Genomic DNA, 14788 nt, shown 5'->3' with positions numbered 1-14788 from the left:
TAGTACAATAGTACTCTGAACATACACACACAATTAAAATTAATTGTAGTGTGTGTAATGACTGATTTGGTGTGGTTGGTGTTTGTAGTACAATGGCACTCTGAACACACACGCACACTTGATTGTCGTGTGTGTGGTGATTTGGTCTGGTGGTGTGGTTGTAGTACAATGGCACTCTGAACACACACACACACACACACACACACTTGATTGTCGTGTGTGTGGTGGTGTGGTTGTAGGGTTAGTTGTGCTGTGGAGGCAGCAGCACTAGTGTTGTGTTTGGCATCAGCTCTGTCTGTTGTCTGGCCTGCTCCACACCAGTGGGCAATAAACCTCCACTGCCAACATGGAAACACTGACGCTAAAGGGCTACACACGCACGCATGCACGTTCACACTCGCACGCAAACACACTCAAACACACACACACACACACACACACACACACACGCATGCACACGCACAATAACAAAAATCACATGTTCTTTTTAGCTAGCACCAACACACACTGATCTGTCTCCATAATCTCACACGCACGCCCTCACACATACAGGCATGCGCTCCTACAGAAGATTTTTTATTTGTTTATGTGAGGTTTTAGTTTCGAAACAATGTTGAGTGTGAGCTGTAGTCAAAAGTCTGGAGGCGCCAACTTATGCAAAAATAGCCAGCACCTGGACTGGTGCGATGGGGTCTAACACAAAGCCAATACTATCCCAGTTGTGAGTGATTTTCATACGTAAAGCAAGTCATTTGATTTTACTACTTCCTGACATTTTATGGAGTCAGTCCAACCTGCAGACGATGAGGATTGTGTTATTTGACATAAAAAAAATAATAAAAAGGCAGGTAGCTTTTCAGCAGTATAATGCCTTGACTTCTAGATCTATGATATTAATCTAATACTGTCATTTTACTCAAAGTTCTACTGAATACAGTATATCAGCATTGATGTTTTTATCTCCTGCATTTGAAAGTTGTCAGCGCAAAACCTCATCATATCTTGGTTGTTTCAGGAAGTGACAGTGTTATAATTAAACTGTCTGATGTCTGACCTAAAAACAAGTCATGGAGTTATTTTTTTTTCTCTCGTTCTTGGGTTTTGTTTTGACACAACGGTGTTTTTCTTCTTCCTGACACCTCTGGATTTTGTGACATAGGTTTTGCATCTATCGAGTTGATGTATTCCATCACATTTCCTGCTATGCACTCAGACCCCCACACTCTTAATCCCTCAGAGATTGAAGAGCACGTATTTTGGTTTGGCTGGAGGCTGTGAATCACTTAAGCAGTATAGTAGGTTTTTTTTATTATTATTGTTGTTGTTCGGGAGGGAGGGAGACGCATCTTACAGATTGGTGTCACCCCCATCCCCCAATGCACCCCTTCCCCCGGGGGAAATTTCCGGATTATCCCGGCTCTCTCCAGGGCCAGCGCAGCGAGTTGCCGTGTAATTGGCATAGCTCCAGGGCCCAGCCTAGTTCTGGCAGGGCCCTGCCTCTGTCTCTGCATCCCACTCCCCCACCGACCCCCTCTGCTCGTTCCCCCGACTGTGAAGGAGCTTGTTAGAGGAGCCACTGAGCATCGCTACAGTATGGACCCCCACCCACTCCACCACATGTATTTTTGGAACTTGTGTATGACATCAAAAGTAATGTTCTTGGTCTCTCTTTTCCTCTGTTTCCCTCTCTCTAACATGATGGGAGAGAGGCCCTATGAGTGTTTGTGAACGTCTCTCGTGTGCGTGCGTGCGCGTGTGTGTGTGTGAGTGTGTGTGTGTACGTACCTGTACCTATTACACGGCTCTTCACAAGGCAAGTAGAACGCTCCATTGACTTGAATGGGCTTCCCAAAGTTCTACGGTAAAATATTTTCATGTAATTACCGCTGCAAACATATAATTACCGCTGTCAATGGCAACGGAGTTTGTGCTTCTACTTCAGGTATTTCATATCACTACGCAAGAACTGGAACATTCAAAAGTGAAGGCAGACGGTTGATCAGCTGTGTTCTAAAGTTCAATGTGTTTTGTTGCGAACTATGTTTCCGGCGTTCTATACATTATCCCTTGCGTATGCGCATGGGGGGATGAAACCTTAAGCAAGTAGATATGTCATAAACCTGTACCCACCCAACAGCTGGAGCAAAACTAGAGGGAAGATACGTGAATTTTAAATCAAATAAATAAATGTGAACGCACTGCTGAGGGAAGAGCTAGCTATTTGGAGATGACACTCCTCCCTTGGGCCTGGATCACTGGTGGATATTTTCAGATTTTTCTCTCCCTCCTGCCCTCCTCCCTCTCATTTTTGCACTGGGACTTGAAGCGTAGAAACAGTCTGTTAAAGCTGAGGTGTTTGGTGACAACAGATTGATATGCTGAGATTGTCACCAACCGCCATGTTGGCTTTCATGTGTCACTGTCTTACTATCTATAGATTCAGTTTAGTTTTATTTCTATGGCACCATAGTACGTGATTGTTTCAAAGCATTTTTACAGACGCCTGCAGCCATGTGCCTAGTGCCCATCTGTCATCAAGTGATGAATGTTTCACCAAACAATCCTTACCCTACTAAGGCCCCTGAATCCTTACCCTACCCTGTCTGAACAGCACTCTTGTTGAGGAATTCCGATTCTATAGGGAATAAAGGAATTCTGATGTTTCCCTCTGTATTTTCAGGTAATTACCAACGGCCACCCAATTATGGAGGTACCCCCAGTGCCAACTACAGTGGCCCCAGCCCTGGCATGGGCAACAGCCTGGGCATGAACGCCAGCAGCCCCATGCACGGGCAGGGCCCAGGACAGCACTGTGGTTCCGTCCCCGCTGGGAGAGGGCCAGGGCAGACCACAGGCGGGCGCCCCTACCCAGGCAACAACAACGCCAACAACATGGCGCCCACCTCGCCCAGCATACCACAGCCGGCAGGGCCGGGCATGGGTCCGCCCCTGCCGGGGGTCGGTCGGAAACCCCAGGAGCCTGGAGCAGGGGGCATCCAGGGCTCCCCTTCAGTCGGACAGACCAGGTGAGACTATCATATGAAAGGATGAAAGGTTATTGCATATGTCCACAGCCACAAAGAGGATTGGTACAGATTTGTCTTTGAAAGTTGTTTATCTTACTCCTCACCATTGATCGTCTTCTCACCCTCACCTTCACACACACCTTAACATCTGATTTGTCCACCTCTACGTGCTGGGCATTTGGGGAAATTATTAGGGACTTGAGCCCATATTGGGGTTTTTTTTAGGATGTTATGCAAGGATGTGCTCTTAACCAATTCTTTACCTGACCACAGAGGCTGTTCTGCCCCATCTAGGCCTCCATTTGCCAGATCTCCGGTCTACCCCAGCCTGCCTGGGCCAGGGGGTCGACCCGGGCCCCTCTCATCGCCCCACTCCCACCAACAACATCCCCATCCTCACCTGTCCCATCCACACCCCCACCCCCATCCCCATCCCCACCCCCATCCACACCCCCACCACCCTCACTTCAGCGCCCCCTCCACCCAGCCCCAGACCCAGCAGCCTCCTCCTCTGGGGCCTCAGGCTGAGCAGTACGGGTAGGTGCTGGCAGGGGTTGCTTGCTCCTGGGTCACACCATTCCTGTGGTACCCAGTCCTGCTCATGGAGGTCTAACCTGCTGTAGAGATGAGTTACAGCCCTACGCTATGGTTACACACATGTCAGCCAAAGAGGCTGAGCGTCTGAAGATTAATGTCAAGTGTGTGTGTGGGGGTGCAGTTCAGTTCTCTAGCAGCTTGGACCTCCAGAGTGCCTGGGCAGAGCTGCACTAGGCCGAACCCCGTGAGAGCGACTGTGGGCTGAGCTGGACTTCTGCTGATGCTGGCACTCCGTGGTTCCAGCAGGCTTCACTTACCCGCACGCCTAACAGTCGTATATGCTTCAAACACCAGGCAACACTGCGTGCATGTCTGCCTCTAACCTTCATCCTCATCTTCTTTTTCCAGGGCCCTTGCTTGTAAGATGTGGGATACTGTTGGGTGGGTGGGGAATAGGGGAGCATGGAAAATAAATCTCTCTACTGAACATCTATCTCAAACATTTCCCCGGCCTCAAAGACTACTCACCCGTGGAGGTGGAACTGGAATTTTGGCATGGTGTTCCGATTTGCTCCACATGTCTTAATTAGCCTGGGTGTTTTGGCAGTTGCATGAGTGTCTCCTCATTGCCACTGGGTATTTTCCTGATTCTTAGACTCAAAGCAAACACACCCGCTCCATACATCAAACTGCAGTGGAACGCTGAGAGAGCAGAGGGGTGAATCCTTGCCAAAGTTATTCTCGTAACCTTTTCCCAGAGTCGATCTATGCCATGAATAAGAGACGCTTAAATGTCAAAGATGTGCTTCCTCTTCTCGCTTTGCTCTTGCCTTCAGGTTTGCAAGGAGGAGTGCGTAAATCAAAGAACAAACGCTCTTCCTTTCTGTTTTGTGTCTGATTTTAATTTTTTCTTCCAAGGCTTTGTACACTTAAAGGCATTGGACTTCTCTTTCTCTGTAACTGAAATAGCTAACACTGTTGTAGACTGAAGAGAACTCAGTGCATGTTGTTCTGTTCACAACATCTTGGTGTTTATTTTCTCTCCATGGTCTTGGAACCTCAGAAACGTCTCTAATGCCCATCTCTTCCTTTGCTTTGCTTTGCTTTGCAGGCCGGGTGGCTACCCTGGCATGCCTCCTATGGGCCCAGGGGCCGCCTTCAGTCAGCCGCCAGCCAGCGGCTCCGGTAGGATGACTCCTCAAGGGCCCCCATACAACACCCCGCCGCAAGGTTTGGATCCTTTATAGAGCTAGTATTCCAATAGCACAAGTTTCTATATTTCTTATAGCACGTTAGCACCAAGAAGGCTATGGCTTCATTTGATTCAACATAATTGCCATTGCTGGTTTTGAACACAAAATATGCTCTGCCTTTGGTTATTAAAGTATGCATGCTTGTGTGTGTGTCTTCTCAGGCCCTATGCCCATGCAAGGTGATGGCCCAGTGTCCGCAAATGCTAAACAGAGGGTGGATCATAAAGAAGTGGGTGTGGTTCCCTCAGAGCCACCCAAACCCAAGGTATGGTCAGAACCTGCCAATTGGAACCTTTTTCATCATCTGTCAATCTCCCTGCTACTGACTTTGCCCTCTCCCTTTAGCAGTCCTGTAAATAAGCAGTTGGCTGTAGCATGTTGCCTACTAGACCAGCCTTCTAACAGCAAGCCTGACGGCTCATGGACCGTAGCAAAACACCGGCTCACCATTTCTTTCTTACCATGCTCTGAGTTTCCTAATGCCACTGTTGTTACTTGCTTCAGTATGCTGGACTTCAAGACACACTTCCCACAGATCTCATCAATTGCGCTCCCCTCGGAGCCTGTCTAAGCAGGCCATGCAGCTCAGAGTGCAGTCGGACAATTGTTTTGTCTTGTTTAGCTTCAATCAGATAAGCTGATTTCACGGATCCCTCCAAAGGGTCCTGTGCAAAGTTCAAAGTACAGCAGACTGCCTCAGCCGTATATTTTCTCATGTGCTGAGCGTGGAGACTGAGTTGAGAAGTTGAGATGTTATGTGTCAATTTTCTGAGAGGTCGTACACCTCTCCTCTCAGCAAGAGATTCCATAGCTCTCCGCTGCAGACTTGTCTTGTGTCTCACTGGCACTTGCCTGTGTCTTTGATTGGTGTGAACACAACACTAGATACAACCCCATACTGAAATAACCTTTGTTCCTCTGAGGCTTGTTATCCTTTGCAGTGCTGCAAACTAACACTTTTTGTTTATGTTTGTGGTATCGTTATGTTTAGTCTCTTTGTTGTTGTTGTGTCTCCTTTTGATATCTATGCACCCCCTTAGATAAAAAATATATCTGGTTTCATCCTTACTCTGCTAGGTGGTTAGCAAAAGACTGTCACCCCCCCCTCTCCTATTCTACCCAAACTCCTCTATTCTTCCTCTCCCACTGGGGTTTCTCTTCATTACTGCAGACACGGGAAAACAGACGAACATCATAGACTAGTGACAATTCACACATCAGGGGAAAAATGCCTTTTTTTCATTGGATCTGAATGATCCCTTCTTAAACTCACTTTTCCCTTCCCTGACTTATTTCCTGCCGCTGTCATGGCAACTGCAGTTACATTAGTAGAACCCTTTTTGCCCCCCCCCTATGTCGAAAGGTTTTGACTGTGAGCAAGATTTCGAGGAACGCTATTATCGTCTGCTCTTGCAGAGCCCCCCTGCCTACTGTACCGCCTGACTTTGTGCCAGTGTGTAACTGCATGCTACCAACCAGTTCCGCTTGCCCTAACAGCTACTCCTATGGCTAGGCAGTGTTTTCATCGCCGCTAATGCACTCAGTCCTCACACATGTGTATGCATATTGTGGAGAATGCTGGTTTCTGAATAGGGGTGGGACAAAATAGAGATACGGCAGTAGAACGTACAAGTTCTTTTTTTGCTATACGTTATGGATACGCTGGCGCTAGTTATATTTTTACAAAAATATGAAATTCTACAATTCATATTCTAAACAGACTCATTTGCCAATCTGACTCTCCAGTCACTACTTGTATTCTCATGGTTGTGCTTATCAAATGAATGTAGGTACTCGGTGAATGAATACTAGGGATGCACTGATATATCGGCCAACATCGGCTATCGGCAAATTTATCTGACATTTACCGATGGCAGTGGCTGATATTTATCTGTTATGCTGCGTCAATTCTGCACTAGGTAAATGTTGTGCTATGAAATGCCTGAAATAGTATTTTTCTTTTTTATGAATATTTTTCTTCCCACTCTACTAAAGGATATAATTAACAACAAAAACAACAAACAAAGGAAGAAAAAGATATCGGCATTGGTTATTGGCCAAATTGTTATTTTTCTTCATTTACACAGATATCTTGATATCGTGATATTATCATTATCGTGGGCAAAGTGTCATGACCGTATCGATTCTTGAGTTACTCAGCGATTCCCACCCCTATTTCTGAAAGTAGGCAAGTCGCTTGAAAGAGGCCACATTTGTGAGCGCTCATTTCAGCTTAAATCTGCTGCTGCTGAGAGCGCATTAGCCAGTACAGTAAGGTGGTGTTTCTGCTGAGTATGAGTACACTCCGCAGGGCCCTGATCTTACCCAAACTGGAGGGCTTTGAAGACAGGTTTTGCAACACGTGTATGTGTGTGTGTATTTGAGTGCATTTGTTTGTGAGTATGTGAGAGGGAAAGCCAGGGAGCGAGTGTGTGCACTTATGTGTGTCAGGATAAAAGAATAAAGGATTAAGCCATCTCTCACCATGTGGCCCCGCGTGTGTGTGTGTGTGTGATGTATGTATGTATGTATGTATGTATGTGTGGATGTGTGTGTGGATGTATGTGTGTATGTGTGCGTGCTTGTCCTCTCTATTCTCTGTCACAGGACAGCTACAGCTCTCAGTGTGTGTCCCAGCCCCCCACCCCCTCCCCTCTGTCCCCCAGTCCTGCTAGTCTGTCCTCCTATCACGGCGAGGATAGTGATAGCATTAGCAGCCCTGCCTGGCCAAAGACCCCCACCAGCCCTGTAAGTGCCACACGCACTGTTCTCCATTCTTCTTTTTTTCTGTGTTCATCTTCTTTTGGTTCCTCTCAGAGTTTGATTTATTTTTCTTTTTGTTATTCTTGTTTTTGCCTCTTTTTTTTTTATTGATTAACATGATGTTCACAGTCAAGTTGGATGTTGTGGACTTTTCATTTGAGACTTTCTCATTAAGACACAAATAGGATTGGATGGAGAGAGGCTGCTCTACACTTTCACCCACCTCTAACCACCCTCCAGCTGTCTAATTTGCCAGTTCTCCTTCCACCACAGAGGGCTGTGGCTTTAACAGTCATTCTTCATTGCATCCCATTCTGAACTCCATATTATTGCAATTGGATATCTAACACCTCCTCTCTGGCAGACATCTGTGGGTTGAGGCCATAACACAGCAGATCCTGTCTGAGCATTGGGTGGTAGTTTCTCACACTTACAATTACAGTTGCTCACAATGTAAAGCCGTTCTTATTTCCAATTTTTGTTCAGTTTTGTATGCTGACGACTTGTTGTTTTAATGAGAAAGTACTCCGCAGTAGCTCAGTAGACTGTAGGCAGGTGCCCCCTGTAGAATTTGTGTATTGGTGTAGTAGTTTATCTCTGTCTGTCTTTTTGTTTCTCTCCCTCTTCTCTCCTCATACATGTACAGTAGCCATAGTGTACCCATATAAAAAAAATCACTTTTCCCTGTGCTGATGCAGCTTGATTGGGTATTCAGTTTGTTCTGCCTGGGTAAGCATGATTGGGATCCATTGGATTGGAGGGGGATTAAGTGAACCTAAGGCAGGGGCTCTTCCTTGAGTCCCTGTTGGCCTCAAAGTGCTTGATGAGCCTCCCTCTAGTGTTTTCACATCCCAGAGAGGGGAACAGAACAACATAGCCCAGCCAACTAGAACTGGTACCCCCCCCCACCAGTCTCAGATGGATGCCTGCATGGGAACCACAACACTCCATGCAGGCCTCACCCCAAACACTGGCAGGAACTCCTGAAGCTGCACAGATTGCCATGAATATGATCAGGCCAAATGGAGAAGCATGCCTCCCCAGTGCTGAGCTGGAGCAGTAGCAGAGCACTAATGATGACTGTAGGGAGAGCGCTAGCCAAGGCTGGTCTCCGAACAGCATTTAGGAGCAGCTTCTCCTTTGAGTCTTGATTATTGTGTATGTGTGTGTGGTAGCAAATGTTATTGTTCTTGGTTGAGAAACTCACAAAGTGATTTTCTCCCCTTCTACCACTCTACCTCTTCCCCACTTTTTTATATCCCTATTTTTCTCCCTTTATTTCCACCCTCCTACACTCATATGGAATTCTCCCCTTCATTCCTCTCTATTTTTCATTCTTCCACTCACACCTCTTCTCTCATTCTCCTCTTATACCCTATTCCTCACTTTCTTTCCCCTTGCCTTCTTTTCTATCTTTCTTTTCTTTGTTGCTTTCCTCTTTCCTACTTGCAATCTTTTTCCTCTTTTTCTTTATCTCTCTCTCTCTCTCTCTCTCTCTCTCTCTCTCTCTCTCTCTCTCTCTCTCTCAATATCTTCCATTCCCGATGCAGAAGCACAGTTCGGCCACCATGACCAATGAGAAGATCACTCGCCTGTACGAGATGGGCGCGGAGCCAGAGAGGCGGGCCTGGGTGGACCGCTACCTGTCCTTCATGGAGGAGAGGGGCACGCCGGTGCCCAACCTGCCCGCTGTCGGCAAGAAGGCTCTGGATCTGTTCCACTTGTACGTGTGCGTGCGTGAGATCGGAGGCCTGGCTATGGTGAGTGGACAAGCGTGAGAGTCGGATGGTAGACCAGTAGCAGCACACGGCAGGTACAGCACTGGCATTGCCAAGTTTGATATCCCAGTGACCCAGTGTTCCTGGGTTATGTTATGAAGTCGCCACATTCAAGGGTCAGAGAGTTCTAATATGGTGGTGGAGTTTGAAGAGGAGAGACAAACGTGTGTAGGAGTTGTTGGGAAGTAGAATGGGAGCACGAGGAAGTGAGAATGGAACTCTTGAGGATGGAACATTTATAGAGCTCTAATTTGTATCAAAGAAACTACAGGAACAGAAGTACAGGAATAAACAATTCTGTAGTGGAACAGGTATCTGGTGTCCCTCCCTCTAATTCTCCATCTTTCTGTCCTGCTGCTTCTAACCATCTCAGGTGAACAAGAACAAGAAGTGGCGGGAGCTGTCCACCCGCCTCAACGTGGGCACATCCAGCAGCTCGGCCTCGTCCCTGAAGAAGCAGTACATCCAGTACCTTTTTGCCTACGAGTGCAAGGTGGAGCGCGGGGAGGAGCCCCCGCCAGAACCGCAGCAGCAGCCGCCACAGGCGCGGATCCAGCCTCCGTCACCTGGTGAGGGAGGACAATTGTTACTACCCAGTGCTTGGAAGGGTTGGAAATGGACTGCGGTCATCCGTTCAAGCAGTTGTAAATCTTGTAAAACACACCATGGCGGCACTGTACTGACATTAAGTTGGATTTGACGTCCCAATGAACCCGTGTTTCTGGGTAATGTTCTAATGTCACCGTATTTAAGGGTTAGACAGTTGTAATGTGTTAAAGGAATTGAAGAAAACCAAGAAGTGCATTAGACACGAAAGAGTTGAGAGACTTGCTGTGCTGTGAGTCTGTGTTGAAAGGGGCTTATTATGATCCAATACTGTGAATAGTGTAGTAGAAGAATGAGAACTCATCTAGTCCAAGTTGCTCTACCGTACTCAACTGCGTGCTGTAGAACAGCTGTGGTTTTGGTCTGCACTCACCTGGATTCCAAAGTCCTGTTATTCATCTGTTCTCTCCCTCCTCCCTCTCTTGCTCTCCTACACCGTCTCGGCACTTGACACCACTCAGCGAGCTATAAATATCTGACAGGTGATTGTGATATGCTGGGAGAGGGAGGGAGGTGCGGGGAGAGGGGGAGGGGGGTAGCTGCCAAGCGGCCAGCTGAGGGAATCCCCTCCCCCATCTGGACTAATGGCTGCTGATGTCAGAGTGTGGGGGGGGGGGGCTGTCAGGCAGCGGAGGGGGAATCCCTGGGAGAGGATTAATGGGGGAGGAGTGTGAGGGATATAAACAAAAGTGACCTCCTACTGACCCCCTTTTGCCCAACCAGTGAGGCAGCAACTTTTTTTCCATTCTCTTTACACTCCCTCCCTCTCTCTCTCTCTCTCTCTCTCTCTCTCTCTCCCTCCCTCCCTCCCTCCCTCTCTCTCTCTCTCTCTCTCTCTCCCTCCCTCCCTCCCTCGCTCTCTCTCTCTGAATATGGTAGTGAGGTTATTTGAGTTCACTATGGCTGGAAGTGTGAGAGCAGTGGGGCAGTGTAACACACACACACACACACACACACATTGAGCTGAAATATAATAGGGGCTGGCAGGAGATCAAGAAGTAGTGTCAATGAATGAACAGTAGTTCTCTCTCTGCCATTTCCCTCCAGAATACAATCACTAGCACACTTAAGATAGAGTACATCTACACGTTTCACTCACCTGCACCCATTTAATCTAATCAATTTTTATTTTAATCATAACAATACTAACCAAGTATTTATGCCCTTTGTCTTGAACATTTTTATCATTGATGGACTCTAATACAATATTCATCATCACCTGATGTAACGTCCATGGTGCTATTAAGTTATCTGGACCTTTTGTGGGCTAATTTGGTTTGGAAGAACTGTGTTCAAATCCACTGAAAAAAGCCTTCAGCTTACTGTGAGACAGCACTGGCTCTAGGTTGTTCTGTAACATAACAGAGTATTATTTCACTGTGAGAAAGCTTCGACTCTTGGTTGTTCTGTAACATATTAATGAATATTATTTCACTGTGCGAAAGCGTGGACTCTAGCATTTTTACATGTTTCTTCATCTTTCCTTGTCCTCCCTCGCCCATCCCCCTCTCCTCCTCTCAGCCAACTCGGGCTCCCTGCAGGGCCCACAGACCCCCCAGTCTACAGGCAGCAACTCCATGACTGAGACCCTGGGCGAGCTGAAGCCCCCCAGCCGAGCCACCACGCCTCACGGCCCCATGACCCCACAGCAAGGCAGCAGGTGGGTGCCTGTTCCTCTCCCTCTGCACCTGACGTGTACTTTATGACCTGACATATGCTTGGTCTCTGAGCGCAAGTGGTGCTGGAACGGCAACTTTCGCCTGAGTGGATACTGATATGTCACTGTCCGAATTCAATTAGCAGTATTCCCTTTAAATTCAGCATTCAGCTTTAAAATTTCAGCTCTCAGCTTTCAAAATTAGCATGCCAAATGATCATATATGATGTTAAAAGCCAAATATTAGTGTAAAGCTACATGCCGCCTCCTAGTCCACATTTATGCACTGACTCACATAATTTCACAGTTGCTTAGGTCAGGAGCAGATATGCCACAAATGTTGCGATTCAGTCTACTCTTCAGTTTCAGCCCACAGAGCAAAACATACAATCACTGTCTATACCTATGCTAGTGTTCTGTGTATGTTGTATGTGCCTATGTGTGTGTCGAAGATGTGGTACAAAAAGGTGAAATATCAGTTTAATCTCTGAGAAAAAACGTAGCACAAAATGTGTTACTATGTAATTTCCTTAAACATTTGTAAGAAGAGGTGGCAGGAGTCCGTAGTCTGTCAGCTCTGTGAGGAAGCACCCACGCCTACTTATCTGACCCCTGTAATGTGTGCTTCCCACGCCTACTTATCTGACCCCTGTAATGTGTGCTGCAGGACTGGAGGCGTGAGCGTGCAGGACCCTTTCTCGGAGGGCAGTGATCCGGCCTTCCAGAAGCGTGGCCCTGTGCCCCCTGGCGCCCCCTACCAGCAGGGGGCGGGCACTGACGCCGCCATGAGGATGGGCTTCGATACCAACAAGGACCCATACGGCGGGCCCAGGAAAGGTCAGTAGGGCATGGAAATTGCTTCTGAACCCAGGTCATAGTGGTCTTGTATCAGAGATAAGGAGTACATCCCTGTTAGAAGTCTTTGTCACTTATGGTTTTCACATATTTATTGACCTACGCTGCCTGACCCATACCAAAGTCCTTTTAGGCAAGTCCCTCCACTCAGCGGCCATTTGACAACGCTTTTTGGGCACTCGTCGGGCATCCATTTCGGCAGAAATGCGCGTGCGCAAGGCTGCACGACACCAATCTTGCTCCAGCGGCGAGATCACAACACATGATTGGCACGATGTCTTCACAACACACCACATGATTTGCTCAATGTATTCACATCACACCACATGATTGGCTCAATGTATTCACATGTCGACGTTTTGCCGAGGAAGGGGTGGGATATGTGTAGACAACGGCCATATTGACGTGACAAACTAGCCCCATGCATTTCTATGGAGTATTTTTTGAGTGCTGTGTCTCCACATTAGAAAGTCTATGCCCATACTCCAGACCCTGGCTACATAATCCGTGTGGAGGACTCTCATATCTGGTTTATGTTTTAGGATAGTCCTTTAACTAATGGTCATTATCTCATGTTGAAACACAAAGTTTGTGCTTCATTGCAACTGCTCTCCCAGGAATTGAAACAACTAGGGTGTTTGTGTTCTCTTTTTGAATAAATAGGCCTTTGAGGCTTTTTGTGTTATGTAGCCTAAAGGCATTTGTCAAACAAGCCCAGATATTGTGTGTCACAGATACAAAAGTATGGAAATTATGAGTGGTAGTTGGATAACACATAATTCAAAAAGCAATAGTAGACCATGGTGACAAGCATGCTTTAGGTGTTCCGTTTGGTTGGTGCTATACAAACGTGTCTTCTGAGCAAAAGTGTCTGTTTTAAAGTATGACAAGAGCGCCCTCTATAGTTGGCACCATGTTACATCATCTGATATGGATGTTCTGAGAAATATTATTAGAAAAGTGTGCAAACCACTCAGTCTGCCCCCATACTTAACTTCACCTAACATAAAAAACTATCCTTAATGGGTGGATATTGACTGACTGTGTGATGTATATGAATTGTTCTTAGCTATCTGGGAAGATGTATAGAATCTTGATATGTAACTATTGGCATCTCATTGATGTACATCATCAGAATCCCTACATTCAGTCCTAAATATATAACTATCTGTCAGAATGTTCAGAAACCCATCATCTAGGTTTGACAGCTCTGCCCTCTTGCCCAAGAGTATTTGGCTCACTCCTCTCCTTTGCCCCTTTCCGCCAGGTGGCAGTGAGCCCTTTATGCCAGGCCAGATGCCAGGCAGTGGCATGCAGGAGATGTATCCCCACGGATCATCAGCAGGGATGGGCATGGGCCCCCGGCCACAGTACCCCTATGGCCCTGGCTTTGACAGGAGGTGAGATGTGTGTCACACATACACACACACACACACACACACACACACACAGTAACATCTATTGAAACATTACAACTCAATTCTGTTCATAGCCTAGTGAATTCCCCGTCAACACATGCATTTTTTTATTATTATTATTATTATTATTTGTAATTGGCTAAAAAAAGACCTTATGGGTAAGGTACATGATTGGATAGGTTTGCTGCTCCCTTGTTCTGAGATTATCTTTGCGTGTGATACCATCCGATTTTAAAATCGTAAAAAATTTGAAAATCTTGTAGTTTGAGACCTGCATTAGGCATGTCTTGTTAGTACGGGACGCTCATTAATGATGTGATAGTGAGGACAGATGTGTCATGTTCTTTGATCTACTCCAAAATGTAGTAGCTTGGCCTCCACCAAGTTTCATTTAAATAGGTTTCTTTAAAGGGCTGTAAGAAACAAATCAGAATACTGCCTATTAGTATGAGCATTGAACAAAGGTTCAATTGATGGCATGAAAAGCTCACTGAATTCTGTGTCCATCAGACCTGATCATGTTATGGGGCCAGATGGAAGCATTGCGCCCCCTGGAGGCCAGAACAACAATGATCCCAACATGTTCCCTGGCAACAGATACCCTGCACATCAGAGGTATAAACACGGCACAGTTTGTGAGACTTCCATCTTTGAATATATTGTGGTATATTTACTTACATTTAATTATATGTAAGTTTTAGAATATCTGTTAAAATATATGTTATTCTGTTGCTGTTGGCGCCTGGCAAATGCGCCTGGCAAATGAAGAAATGTAAATGGAGAACATGTAATCATGCTTTTCTCCTGTGCTAGGCATGGGCCTGATGGCTATGGGCAGCAGTACCCACATGGCATGCCATACGGACCACATGGAATGTATCCACAGCAGCAGGTC

At 46.6% G+C, this 14788-nt stretch overlaps 1 protein-coding gene across 4 annotated transcripts in view; it reads left to right on the top strand.

Moving 5' to 3' along the window:
• Positions 1-14788, top strand: part of arid1b (AT-rich interactive domain 1B) — a 73064-nt gene that overhangs the window by 53189 nt on the left and 5087 nt on the right. Inside the window, exons 8-18 of one of the 4 annotated variants that reach the window (XM_076272376.1) lie at positions 2681-3026; positions 3300-3563; positions 4675-4793; positions 4978-5081; positions 9130-9339; positions 9731-9926; positions 11485-11623; positions 12288-12457; positions 13743-13875; positions 14404-14508; positions 14707-14785. In XM_076272376.1, coding sequence (XP_076128491.1) covers positions 2681-3026; positions 3300-3563; positions 4675-4793; positions 4978-5081; positions 9130-9339; positions 9731-9926; positions 11485-11623; positions 12288-12457; positions 13743-13875; positions 14404-14508; positions 14707-14785 — 1865 coding nt within the window. Of the gene's footprint in view, positions 1-2680; positions 3027-3299; positions 3564-4674; positions 4794-4977; positions 5082-7423; positions 7565-9129; positions 9340-9730; positions 9927-11484; positions 11624-12287; positions 12458-13742; positions 13876-14403; positions 14509-14706; positions 14786-14788 lie in introns of all 4 variants that reach the window. The other 3 variants (XM_076272378.1, XM_076272375.1, XM_076272377.1) reach the window with 3 other exon arrangements.

The sequence above is a fragment of the Alosa pseudoharengus genome, unplaced genomic scaffold (assembly GCF_046254945.1).
Source record: "Alosa pseudoharengus isolate Yale_2024_CS ecotype anadromous, Long Island Sound unplaced genomic scaffold, YU_APseudo_1.1 YU_APseudo_1.1_scf_7, whole genome shotgun sequence".
In the NCBI taxonomy this organism is placed as follows: domain Eukaryota; kingdom Metazoa; phylum Chordata; class Actinopteri; order Clupeiformes; family Clupeidae; genus Alosa; species Alosa pseudoharengus.
Note: the sequence above shows the minus strand (reverse complement) of the source record. Positions and strands in the feature narration are given on the sequence as shown.